General features: G+C 40.2%; 1 protein-coding gene across 1 annotated transcript; it reads right to left on the reverse strand.

Moving 5' to 3' along the window:
• Positions 1-3,541: 3,541 nt before the first annotated feature.
• Positions 3,542-8,802, reverse strand: LOC111652639 (m-AAA protease-interacting protein 1, mitochondrial). The gene is made up of 5 exons (XM_023402971.2): positions 8,271-8,802; positions 7,431-7,502; positions 7,014-7,140; positions 6,186-6,330; positions 3,542-4,198 (listed from the first exon to the last, which is right to left on the reverse strand). The coding sequence occupies exons 1-5, from the start codon at positions 8,673-8,675 to the stop codon at positions 4,099-4,101; spliced, it is 849 nt and encodes a 282-aa protein (XP_023258739.1). The 5' UTR covers positions 8,676-8,802; the 3' UTR covers positions 3,542-4,098.
• Positions 8,803-14,207: the final 5,405 nt, after the last annotated feature.

Genomic DNA, 14,207 nt, shown 5'->3' on the forward strand with positions numbered 1-14,207 from the left:
GATAATCATGACCTGAAATTTTCATATCGTCCGATGCCTAGTTGTGTTGTTACGTTTTTGCATGAAAACCATAGTATAAAAATCTCAACCACCAGTTACCTCATTGTCAAATAGTTAGTAGTAGGTGTCAGCTACTGGAGATCTAAATGAACAAATTAAGTATTCAGTTTAAGCTGTACTTTCTTGGAAGTGATGCATTCTTACACTATTCTGTATGAAGTCCAAAGAAACAAAATGTTTTTTTTTTTTTGTCTGTGGGGTGTATTTGAGCTGGCAGGTGAACTAACTAAATACTCAGAACTATTGTGTGTCTTCTGCACATAATCAGTTCATTTTATTTTGTGCTATTACACACTGAATAGCACACTGAAAATGTATCGTATGCTATTATTCTGCTCAACTTTCACACTGTTCATTTATCATGATTCTGGTTATGAATCTGTTGAAACATTAAATACAGGAAAGCAACACTCCATAGAACTTATTTTAAAAATGAAACCTTTTTTAATGGCTAACATCAGACTAATGCGTTTTGTCATATAAGCCTTTATCTGAGCTTCCTCTTGACCTATTTTTTGGATTATGGTTTTTTGGAGTGCTGCCTTTCCTTTTATTTCATGAATTCGCTGGAAGCCACTTAGCAGTTTCTGGCAGAGCACCCGTTCAAATGAAGACTATGTGAAGAGACATACTGTACATTTTCAATATATGGACTTATATCTTACGCCATCAAGTTTTGTATGCCAATATATTCTGGAGAACTGAGCTGCATGTTGAAGCTCTATTTTCATCAACAGCAACAAACGACTTGATGCAGTATTACATGCAGTGTTTGGAGCATGGACCACATTTTAGATCAGTAAATAAATTTTGACTTAACTGTTGGGACACACCTGTCAGGTGTATGGGTGGGTTCACTTGTTTACATATAAACCAACCTTCTGTAGATACCAACAAGATTTATATCTTCAGCATTCTGTGAGATCCATTTCCATCAATTTTTTGCCATTTTTATAGAGTCTGGTCACGGTGGCAGCAGGTTAAGCAAGGGAGTCCAGACACCAGAGGAGCAGTGGTTCTACTCTGAGCTCCCTCCGGATGTCCGAGCTACTTACCCTATCTACTAAATAAGGGTGAGCCCAACCACCATACAGAGAAAAACCCATTTCAGGGACCGCATTCTTTATTTTGGTCACTACCCAAAGCTCATAACCAGAGCTGACTGGTGGAGGTAGATTGAATGGTAGATCTAAAGCGTTGCCTTCCAGCTCAGTTCCTTTACTGCAGTGGTCCGGGACAATGCCCGACTTACTGAAGTTGCACCAAACAATACCAATTAACTTTCGCAGAATGGGTATATGCTTTATGTCTATAATTAGGTTATTATCATGGCTATTTGTCAGGCAGTGTTACATTCATGTTTGAGTCTGCTTTTGGTCTTGACATCACAAAGTTTTGAGATTTGTTTCAGTTGGGACTTGACTTGACTTTGTTCTTGCCTGGATATTGAGTCTAGTTTCCTGTCAGTATAACTATAGTTAGCCAATGTACAAAGACTCAGTGGAGAATCTTCTGCACTGACACTGAATGGCATTTAATCAGGGGAAAAATTAAATAGAAATCTTTTTGCCTAGATTTTGTTTTCCTGTGTTACAGACAACATAACACATTTTAACGGCTCTCAACCATCATTTGTATTCATTAGTCATAATATTAGTAGCACCACAAATTCACTAAAGATAAACATGTCAGTAAACAAAGGAAGTTTTTCCCCCTGTTACATGTCTGTTTATGGAGAATCCAGTTCACTATAAAAATGAAAAATATAATTTCATGCATAGAAACTGCTAATTTGTCGTGTCAACATTTTAGCTTTTTGTTCAAAGCAACATGCCATGTTTTGTTGGTACACCTAAGCTGCTGTGAAACAGTATTAAATCTTTAATTGATTGCTTTGGACTTAATAACAAAACCCCGCAAGACTGTTCCTTTGCTTGTAAAACACTTGAGTAAATACTGAGGTACATTCTCTGTACCTTTTATCATTTGTCCTGTCAGAGTATTAGATTTGATTTCCAAGCATATTTATCTTGTAATTCTACTAATCAACCTTAAAATTAGAGTCTGACAGAGAGTGCAATTAATTTATGGCTTCTTGGAGCTGAGACACATGCAGACAGACAAACAAGACGCACTCTCAAAGAGGTACGAGGAATTGTTTGCAATCGGTTTCGCTAACCAGATTAATGAAACAGGTTGGCACACAGCCTTGACTGATTCACATGTCAGAACATCACAAAACAGTAAAATAACTAATAAAATAACATTAGCTTTTTGTATATTCACCACTTGTTTTTGTTTTTTTCTTAATTTCCATTAAACTGAGTGATGCACAGGCGTGGTAAATTGTTTAATGTGCTCTCACCATATCCATGAGCATATTGACATGTGCTAAGCTAACTGCACTCATTTAATCTCATTATGACTCTGCGAGATGCTCTACTGGAACCAAAAAACCCCCACGCAAACTTCCACAGACTGCATATTACTATGCAGGAAAATTAGAATAATCCTCAGCGTTTTTCATTATGCATGAATTAGCGGCCGCTAATGACAGAATCCTCTCTGTTTGTCAGATATGTTGTCAACATTAATAATGCTGCAGCAAGCTTTCACAGAATGGGATGACACGCAGCATTCACGAGCCTGTCAGACGTGATGTTTTTGACAAGTGACACGTTTCTGGCATTGACTGTGCGCTCAGACACTGTGAGTTAGTTAAACAGGTGGAGAATTTTTTAGTAGAATTTGTCATCCTTGCTTGCAGCCATGCTATACAACTATTTTCACTTGGTATACGACTAGTGTTGTGATCTCTTGATGACCCATAAAGTACTTCCTTGAACAGTCAACTGCGTTGCCGAGAACCATGTACTAGAACATACGCCCCCTCCTGCCTACTATGGAAAAGGGATTATCTTGTTTCACTTTGCTTCTTATCACAAGTACCAGAATACTCTTATATTTGGTCCCTTATATGTTTCATGAATCATGTGGAGAATACAGTTATGGAGTAGAAGGACTTGGCCTTTAATGCTAATGCTGTCTGCTGTTACACAAGCCTGTCGATACAGAGGTCAGAAACTGTTGTGTGAAACGTTGCAAACTTAGGGACTATTTGGACACTTTCATTTTTTTTCCTCGCCCTGGATTTATTGTTTATTTAATTCTAATTAATGAGGTCAATAGTTTCATCAAAAATAAATTTTGCCATGTGCAGAGGACAACAGTTCTGTCTCTGTGCACGGTTACACATGTTGTACTATATTATTTGGACATGTTGTGGAAAGGGTGTCGTAGTATAGTTCAAGTGTGGTTCAGCTGAAGTTACCAGTCTAGTATTTGTACAGTCCCTTTGTTCATCAGTGCAATGTCAGAGCGGCCAGTTATTGGTACAGTGTAGATGAGATCTCATAAGTATTGGTTGTGAGTGTTGGGGAGGGTCAGATTTCCTGCGTAAATTAAAGGGTTAGAGGTACAGTTTGGTGTCACGATCAAACAATTTATTGATACAGGTTATTGGTTTAACAAATTCAATGTGGAGTTGGGTGTCAAAGTTCATTTTTGACCTTGGAAACAATGTTTTACTTACTTTTGTGTGAGCTTTCAGCCACATCTCATGGTCTTCCTTTGCAAATGAAGGTTAATCACTTATAATAGAGATGACCAAGGAATCCCATGACAAAAACTTTCATGCCAGAGGAAAAGAGAGTCTTCCTCCAGTGACCTCATCGCGCTGTCCATATCTTAGCTAAAAACACTTAATGGGAGTGTTACTCCTACTTTGACTTGTATTACTAACATTTTCAACAGTGTGAAATCACTGGAGGAAGGAACTAAAGGCATCTGATGATCAAAGGATGACCTTCAAGTAGGAGGATTGGTTTCATGTATAAAGTTCTGAGGTCTTGAGTTGTCTGCACAGCTTCAGTGCTATGGCTTTGGGTCCTGTTTCATGTTCACCTTCAGTCTGCTGCTCACTTTGACTGTTGTCCAGTTTAATGTAGTCTTTCATACTTAAATAAATCCACTTGATCACTAGTCTGCTGCTGCGTCCTCAGCCAGTTTCCAGTGCCAGTGCCAAACAGTCGTGACCGTCCAGTCAGGAGAGGCCCCCCTCGTCAGCTCTCTGTGGAATCTGGAGGGAAAGAGGCAGACATGTTTAATGGGAGCTAAGAAAGTTTACTCTCATTTTAAACATGAACAGATCCTCAGACTGATGTAAATCATGCATACCCAGGGGCTCCACTATTGAAAATTCAAAAGAGCTACAGAAGGGCATCGTAAATTCTTAGTAGTACAAGTTTATTTCAAGTCCAGGAGATAAAGGCAGACTGACTAACGCTGACATTCAAACTAAGTTTTGCTTCTTGTTTCACCTTGAAAATAATGAGGTGAAGATTATGAAAATGGCTTCCTTATTCTGTCAGACTGTTTGCTAGCCTTTGGGATAACATTTGAAGTGTAACAGGCTTTCTCAGAGGGGATTGTAAGACCTGAAACAATGGGAGGGAGAATCTGGCCAACTAGATAGGTGGGCATTAGGTAGAATAGACCCCACCGTGTGGTCCAACAACTAACTGGATTACTGATAGGAAACGGAAAGAGGCTTTAACTGTTACATGCACACTGGGAGTGAAATTATTTCCTCCTTTTTCTCTTACAGCAGCAAAACAATTCAGTGTTTCTTTAAACTAAAATCAGAGCGACTGAAGTGATGCAGCACCAGAATTTCACATAATCAGAACTGGAGTCTATTAGCCCTTTTCATATTGTTAAAGTAATGGCTTTTTGTTATTCAGGCATGGTTGTCCATTATGTTGATGTTCCTTCTGGCTTCATTCAGACATGAGGACATTTTACAGAAACAGCCACAATACTTGCACATTATTTGGTACCTGCAGTTTAGTCGATATCAAGGAAGAAGCTCACGGATATATTTTTAAGCCTTAACTAATGAATCCCCTTATACATTTTCTCATCTAAAGTCAGACAGTGAACAGAAAAAGTTTTTGTTTACCTACATGCTGCATGTCAATTGTTTGATATTCAGAATTTCATCCATGCATGAAAGAAAATTTTAGATATAAAGATGGAGACAGCTGGAGCAGCTATTATTGTGATTATAAATCTGACATTAGGAGAATCTCCTCAGCAATATCATGCTATTTTCTTGGAACAAATGAGAGGATAATTGATAGAGTTAGGATTCATTTATAGAGTGCTCTTAATGAGGACAAGACGTGCTTAATTTTCCTCTTTGCGTGTTTTGTAGATGTTTCGTGAATTCAGACTTGCTCCAAAGGCTGAAAGATTCAACCTGGTAAGATTGCCTTCTGCTGATTTATGAGCACAACTACCGAGATTGTGAGCACAACCAAAATGCAAATGACCTGCACAGAGTCCTGTGCCTGACCACATCCCGTGTAGACAGTTATGGAGGTTTCAGTTGCTCTACCGATGTGCTGTTTCCACTGTGGTAGCTGTGTAGGCACCGTGTTAAAGTAAATACAACCACATTTGCGGGTTTTTTTGTTAATTTTTTTCCCCCAATCAGTGCTTCTACTCATATTTCTTACTTTAAGGTGTTTCAGTTTCACCATTTCCCTGAGAAAAGATTTAAACATTAGATAATTTGCATCTGTACACATGACACTCAATTATCCTTTCCACATACAGACGGGTCCAGAGGTCTGAGACCACTTTCAGTCATGGTCTCACTCTATATTTGAAAAACATTTAACTCACCACCATGTTGTGTGTATGTAGCTGTGGCTCTGTTATCCACCCAACAAAATCAGACTTGCCATATGTTAGAAGGCATGCATGTAACTTGAGCTTTTGCCAACACATAATTATTTTTCCAAGTAAATATTTGTACCTTTTTAATTGTGATTCAACATACTCTATACCGAGAAATAAAGCAAACAGAGATTTTGGCACCAAACATCTGAGCAAATTAATGATCAAAAATGAGCATAAAGCAAAAAAGACCCAGCACACACGCTGCCGTGAAATAGATTTGAACATGTCATAGCTGATTGAGGGAAGATTTGTTGTAATCCACACTTTTGGACACATGGTGTGTTTGTGATGCGTGTGCAGACAACGAGCTCAGTGCTTACTCATAAACAGCAGTTGCAATTTTCTTTTGTGGGCTGCTGTCTTCACCAGAGGCCACTTTGAAGATTTTTGTGCCCTCTGGGTCATCGGGCCCTTCGTGTGTTGACAGGAGCCAAACCCTCATGACGATGAAGCAGAACTTTCTACCTGCACAGAGGAAGACGGAGCAGAGTTAGCAGCCCAGCAACATCAGTAGATCAACAGTTTAAGTGGCTTTCTCAGATTGTGACAGACCTCAACGACCAGGAAGTAACCCTGACAGAATGTATATTTCAACTCAAGTGTCCTGAAACGTTCTCACTCAGGCCATGTCCACACAACTACGTTTTAGTTTTAAAACGCATCTCTTTTGCTTCGTTTACACCTGCTGTCCACACTACTCCGGAGTTAAAACGGAGACCTTTGGAAACAATGATGTAGACATCGACCCACCCAAGGGATCTCGCTGATTGAGTCTTACGTGTCAAGACTACCAGTGGTGAAGGCAACATGGATAACGAATACAAGCGTTGCTGACCTTGTTTTCTTTGGTAGCAGCTGTTTTGTGCCGTTACATTTTGCATTTTAATGCTACAACTGTCTTTGCTGTTCCTTGTTTGTAGTATTTTCTGCAACTACACAACTGCTCAGTAGACAATCTGCTTCCTGTTTACACAGCCATGCGCATGCCAAGTGTACGTAGATGGTCATGTGATATGTGTTTTCAGGTGTGATTGTATGGACGGAGATCAGTTCTGATACGGCGCTAGAACAGTCAGCTGGACGGTTGTAATGTAGACGTAGCCTCCGTGTGTTTGTTAGTGTATGAAAACGAATTGTGCAAAACTTACCATATTGATCAAAGACAACAGACACGTCCTCTGGAAGCACAAATATAATATCATCCATTGTTATAGCTAGCTGCTGCCTCTGAGCACTAGTGAGAGACCGGCACCTCTTCTCAATATATTGTACCATCTGAAAGAACAAGAGAGACAAATCAAAACAAAAACTGACCAGGTCATGGATTATATTTCATCGAGAGACCTGTGTGATGAATTTAAACTTAATGTTGTATAAGAATCACACTGTTGGACTGCAAAACATTGTTTTACAACGTGATGTTCTTTTTGGAAGTGAACACACTGCCCAGAAACACAGGAGTCTAATCGATACACATATATCACATGTTCATATATATGAGTTTCCATAGTACTAGTGGTCCCTAACAGAAGGCACAAATCTCCAGCATGTGCATGATTTGTTACCTCATTGGACACGACCCCTCTCAGTTCATGGTATCTGCCACAGGACATCACATTGGAGACATGGACCAAAGCCTGGGTCGGATGAGGAACAAGACAGGTGTTTATTTACCTGCATCATGGTCAGTAATGTTTGTGGGTTGCGTTGGTCGTGTTAACTTTGATGGAAACCTTTGTCATTATCAAAGTAATAACAGGGAAAAATCAAATACACAACCACTGAATGTCTAGTTAAGAAAACAGTCTCCCCGTGAGGTCCATTTAGTTGCCATTCTGGAGCTTTTAATCATATCACAATCTTCATCAACAGAATGTGCCTGCCCAGATGTAATTGTAGATGTTCAAATTAAGGACTTAAACTGTTAAGCCAGAACAAAAGTACATTTCAGCATCTACAATTCCACAACCACTGCTGCTGAACAGCTACCAGGTGACATGAGGTGAGGTTTACACACCAAGCATGGGTTTGATCAAAGTTACAAGTGCCGTTGCTGTTGAGATACATTGATGATGAAGCAGTCTGAGATCTTTAGGTGTGTTTTCATCCTTGCATATTTATCTATTATTAAAAGCGAGGAGCTAAAAACCTCCTCTAGGTCTTATAATACCTTCCCTCCAGCTTTTCATCAGTCTCATCTTAAGTTTGACCTCTGACCCCCCTCGTGGAAATTCATTTACATTTGAAGAATCACAAACTTTCAAACCAATGCCATGTAAACAAATAAAGGGAGATGTTTGGAGCCCTTTATGGACCACATACAGGGAAACGTTTCCCAGCTTCTTACTACATCATTGGTTTAATGGTAATTAGTAGAGGGCGTGTTGGTACCTGTCAGTAGTTACCTGTTTTACTCCTCTATCAAACTCTACAGAGTTGACGTCTAACTCAAAGTACAGTTCGATGAGGAACATGATGCTTTTACAGCGGATCCAGGTGAGCGGATCCGGGATGCCGACCACGGAGATATCGGGCTGTCCACCGGAGCTCCCCTCCGGCTTGTCGGCTCCGGGCTCGGTGCTGAAAAGTCTGTGTTTCTGACTCACAAACACGAACCTCCGCCTGCAGAGCCTCCGGCCTTGCGCTGCGTGCTCCCCGGAGAAAGGACGCGCACACACACCCGCCCACTGCCGGTGCACGACCGGCTGCCCGCTGCAGCTCGGGCCCCTCGTCAAGGCGCAGACCCCGGGCTTGCACACCGCGAGGCCGCCGAACTCCCGGCATGCAGCGAGGCTGGCGATCCGCTGCATCGAAGCGAGGAGGACGCGGCGTTTAATGCGACGTGTGACCCGAGGACCGGGGCTGAAACAGCCTCCACTCACAGCTGCCTTTTAGGCAACCTTATGCAACTCACCCCATGCCGTACCCACAATCCTTCAGCCGTACACGACGTACACACGCATGACTGCTGCCTTCCAGTGCTGTTGGAAATGTAGAAACAATCAGCTGGAGCGCTTTATTTTTGCTTTATATTAGGATTTAGTTACACTTGAAAGTACGGTAGTAGTGTCTATATATATATATATATATATATATATATATATATTTTTTTTTTTATGAATATATTTTATATTGATCAGATGTGTTTGACTAATAGATTGATGCTGCTCCTAATCTCACCTGCAGACTAAAATTCCTTCAGGATAGTTAAAGTTGAAAAAACAAGTTGAAGCCGATGGGAAGTTAGAGGATTGTATGATGGTCAAATGTGACAATATACATGTGGCATTTATTTTATACAAACAAATAATGTACAGTATGTAGATGTAAGTAGATTACACACAATATATAACATGATTTACCAGAAACAACAACAGCCTAATCTGACACAAACTTTTATTTACCGCTTTTATAAAACTGTTAGTCGATTTAAAATAAACTATTCACAGTGACAAACTGGCTCTGGGTTTCTATGCTCACCAGTATCATTATGAGCGTTCAGCAAAACTATGTATAATATTTTCTAGCAGCACATACTACAAAACCAGCCTATAACGTATTTAATTTCAAATAATATTTGTAGTTATCGAGAGAGAGTCTATAGCTGTGTTTGACGGAACTTACAATGAGCACTTAAAGGCAGCAAAGTGGCTTTACTGATAGAATCCAGTAGAGGGAGATAAATATCCATTTATCTGTCTCGTGTGTGTGTGTGTGTGTGTGTGTGTTATAAAGTATGAAAAAACTACAAAACAAACTCTAAGTATCTGTGCGTGCATGTATTATTAACACGATAGAGAAGGGAACACACACACACACACACACACACACACACACACACACACACACACACACACACACACACACACTACAGAACCAGTTGTTCCTACGGGCCAGCAGTTTCCGCCCAGGCTTTGTTTTCTGCGCAGGTGCCTAAAATGATTGTGCGAAAATGTGAAATTTGATCAGCAGACCAAAACATCATTAAGTCCCCGCTGTTCCCGGTGATTACAGGTCAGCGCCGTTTTCCCGTCTCTCTCTTCCCTCCTCTGCCACACGCACGCGGCAGACACCTGCGCGCGGCCCCGCCCACCTGAAGTTCTCCCAACTAATTTTATTTATCAATAATTAGCAGCGCAGCACTTGGTTATTTGAGATTGCGCTCAGACACGGAAACCTTTCCGGGATGTATCATAGTAATTACGTGTGTCAGCTGAGAATGCTTTTTACATCTGCGAGTCGAATGGAGCAGAATATTAACGACTCCACGCTGGATGGGATTAATTGTTGGAGAATCTGCAGATAAACACACAAGTGAAAAAGAGTTTGAGGCCAGGCTGCTGTTTATAACACCATAATCAAGATTTCTAACTAGGTTTAGAGTGAGGAGGAGGAGCAGGAGGAGGAGGATGGAAGGAGAAATGAAAGGAGTGGAGATAGGAAGGAAGACAGAGTTCCCATTAAGTCCAGTGAAACCAGTATATCTCTGCAAGAATTCTTAGTTTGTGGCAGTTTGATTAAAAAAAAAAAAAACTTCATTTGCATATGCACAATTTTAGAATAATATACATCAGAATAATAAAGCTCTTAAAGATTTTGACATAATGTCTCTACAAGACGGGGCCACAAAAGTAGGTAATCATGTTGGACCCACCTTAGTTGATTTTGTACTTTAGTGCAGTTTCTCTAACAGATATTAGTTTACATGGAGGGAAACTCTTGGGCCCCTTAATGTCCAGGGGCCCTTGGCTTTCTTGTTGCTTTTTTGCATAACTTGTAAACTTTCTCACGAATAAGTTGTCACATACAGACGAGGTTTACTGACATTCAGAATGAAAATAAGCAAACAATAGAAAGAAAGCGTAGTGTATGAACTAACAGATTTAAACTGCCTCCAAAACCAGTTAAAACCAGTCTGACACGTCGACCAGTAGGGCTGTGGCTCCTGCTGACGACACAGAGGTCATGTCTTTCAACAGCTTTCAACATCCTGAAGAGGCGCTGACAGTCAAATACAGACACTTAAGGCAGATTCTGATTTTCCAGAGTTGGTGTCTTTTAATATGACAGTTTTTCAAATTAAAAAATACACTTTCAAATTAAAACATAATGACTAATAACTAGTATTTCGTTGTCAGAGTATATTATTATTTTTGAAGTAGCAGTTAGACCTTCATCTAGGGAGATAACATTTAAAGAAAATATAAGTGAACAGTTAAATGAGTGACCTAAATGCTGTGGGACGTTGAATATACAAGTTTTTTGGTGTCTAGTGACACATTTCTTTGGTGGATGTGATGGCACCGAGGCCCAGACTGCCAGTCTGTTATTCCTCCACTCTCTCAATCTTTCAATAGGTTGTTAAGGTGTTTTCTTTGTATTTGTACTGTAAATAATTCAAGTTTATCTGCTGCACTCACTGTAGGACACTGCAGCTCAGAGTGTCAAAGGCCTGTAATGTTATCCAGAGTCACAGAGATGGTGTGTGAGGGCTTTAATGTTGTAGCCAGTGTCTCCGTTGAGCTCTTTCCTGTTGAGCCACTGAAAGGCACTGTTGTCCACAGCTGAGCTCCTGGGTAACATCCACCGACAGGGCTGAAGGTGTCGTGTTCAGCAAACCTCCAGAGTGTGTGAGGCAGGTCACTGGTGGAGCAGAGGTGAAAACTGGTTGATGAGTGATCATGAATAACACACCAGGCTCTGGAATATATCACTTTATGTTTTGTGGATAAAATCACTCCTTTAAAATAATTCTGTTAAGCAGAATTTGGATGTCTGACGTTCATGTACATCAGGTGAAACTTCCCAGTGGCCCAGAGCTAAATAAATCTGAGGGGTCACAAGACAACCAACAGGATGAGGAAGCAGAAACATGTTTCAGCTCCACAACATTAGGACTGTATCTAAAATAACAACCTACACATTGAATATAGTGAAATTCATTTACTGTCTGTTCTCAAAAATTCACACAACCGAACAAAAAACTAGTTGTCAGTGGCATGAACACTGCTTTCTGCAACAATCCCACAATGCATTTATAGATGTGAAAATTACAGTAGTAAAACACTGCACCTGATGATTTTATTTGTGTCTGAAATCTCAATTTTTCTATTGAGTGTTTTGTCTTTAATATTTTCCTCAAATCTTTTTTTTTTTTTTTCTAGCATAAATTATTTGAAAACCAAAGACGTGTACAGAGCTGCAAGTAGATCATAGTAATTTCATTGTTTTAAGGATCAGAAGTCACAAGAGGTTGAGACACATAAAATATACATAATATAAAACTAACTAACTTGTTCACTCTGACTCCAACATGTCAGTTTGTTCCTCGGTGAAGTGACGATGGACTCAGAAGCGCTAATTTTAGTTTTTTGTTTTTCTTTCATTATTTATAAAATAACTTCGTCAACTTTTTCCGCTGGAAAGGATAGCATGTTAAATCTGAAAATATGTTGTTTTTGTGAATTTGAATTTAATCTGGGCTACAGGTATTGGATTTTGTGTGTGCTGGCAGGGAGCCACACACAATAGCAGGCACAGGTGTTGACCAGGAAAAAAAAAAGAGAGAGAGAGAAAAGGGAAAGACAGAAAGTGATTTGAATTATCATTGTAGAATGCGTTTGGCATCTCTGCTGTGGAGAGAGCTTTAAATAGAGCCACAAAGTTTTATGTAAAATGGATGCATGGATATTTCCAAAATTTATGTTCCTCCATTTCTTTCTGGTCTATTTTTTTATTTAAGCTTTGACTAACTCTCTATTTCAAAATGCAAAGCTTGATCAAGAGTAGAGATATCTTTGACTTGAGAGCGGGGTAATGAGAGAAATTAGCACAAATGTTCTAAGTAATAGTTCCTGATTTTTTCACTCACAAATTATTTTTCAACTTGTTTTTGTATCTATGCATAAATTAAAAAATCTGCTGAAATTTATTATTCATTGGAGATGTGATTAATATGCAAAATTATGCAAATTAAGATGCAATTAGGCTCCAATTCTCTAGTGGAATTTTCCATTATAATTTAATACAAAGTAACAGAGTAATTGGTGTCACGTGTAATTACGGTTACTCAAGTGCACTTTCAGGCATGCAAATGATTCACTATACATGTTGGTTATCCTATGCAAATATACCATGTGGTGTTTTAACAAGTTGAGGAAAACACAATGGGTACGTGGTTACCCAGTGGGGTTGGAACAAGGTAAAGACACCAGGGTGTTTTTTTTTTTTTTTTTTTCAATGAGCGCAGTTGGAAAACTTTCAGCGCTCAGATTATCACCAGTTAAGACTTCCAGTTACTTTTTTTTTTTTTTTTTCATTCTGAATTTTTGATGAATTGTGGAGAGGCGCAGACTTTCATCCATTACCAATTGATTAATGAGAGAAAACTGCTTTGGATGTGACTTTTGGAATCATGTTCGAGGGGAAAGGAGGTGGTTTCCAACATGAAACTGTTGCTTCAGTTAACACAAATCACAAGAAGTGTCAGACCTCCAACACCTCCACCTCCTCTACCTCCTCCACCCCTTCCTGGCTCTTCGCTTTTTGTGTCTTCATTTACAACTGCGCCCTGTTTGATCAATGACACTGCAAATGTCACAAGCAATCGCAAAACATTATGCGCGGGGGACAATTACGCCACAGCTCAGTGTGACAAACTTTGCATTCGGCGGCCGGGCGGAGAGAAGCAAGGCGATTATGTAATTGATATCTATTTAGATAGAATGAAAGTCCTGTAAACGCTTGGAGGGAAAAATGTCTCGCAGAGCGATTTCTTCTTGGGAGGCAAATTGATTTTAAATTGTTACATGGCTGGTTACATGTCCTGACATCTTGCTTTGCTCGCTCTTGCTCACACTCGCTCCAGCACACACACACACACACACACACACACACACACACACACACACTGTGGCATTAAAACCATTCACACAGATACACTAACTTGTACACACACACTCATGCAGACATACACCCTCTGCTATCTGTCTTGTTCATGATCAATGCTCTGAACAAAGACATCCTCCCTCTCTCCTCGTGTCCCCCCCGCTACCCTCACCCATCCTCTCTCTCTCTCCCTCTCTCTCTCTCTCTCTCTCTCTCTCCGCCTCCACTCTGTGTGCCTGCCTGCTTGCACAACTCTCTCAAAGAACATAATCCCTCAACAAAATGGAAACACAAAGGAAACTTGAGCTCAATCCTATAAACGCGCGGACACAGCAGACAATGCCTCCTCCCACCCGTTTCCCCCTATCCCCGTCCCCCTGCATCCCCAACAGCCATAAATGCCCCGTGGCACAGATCAGGCTTTATCAACCCTCCCTCCCTCCCCCCCTTCCTCC

Source organism: Seriola lalandi, unplaced genomic scaffold (assembly GCF_002814215.2).
Source record: "Seriola lalandi dorsalis isolate HSWRI2012SDOR001 ecotype SW California unplaced genomic scaffold, Sedor1 jcf7180002054045, whole genome shotgun sequence".
NCBI lineage: Eukaryota > Metazoa > Chordata > Actinopteri > Carangiformes > Carangidae > Seriola > Seriola lalandi.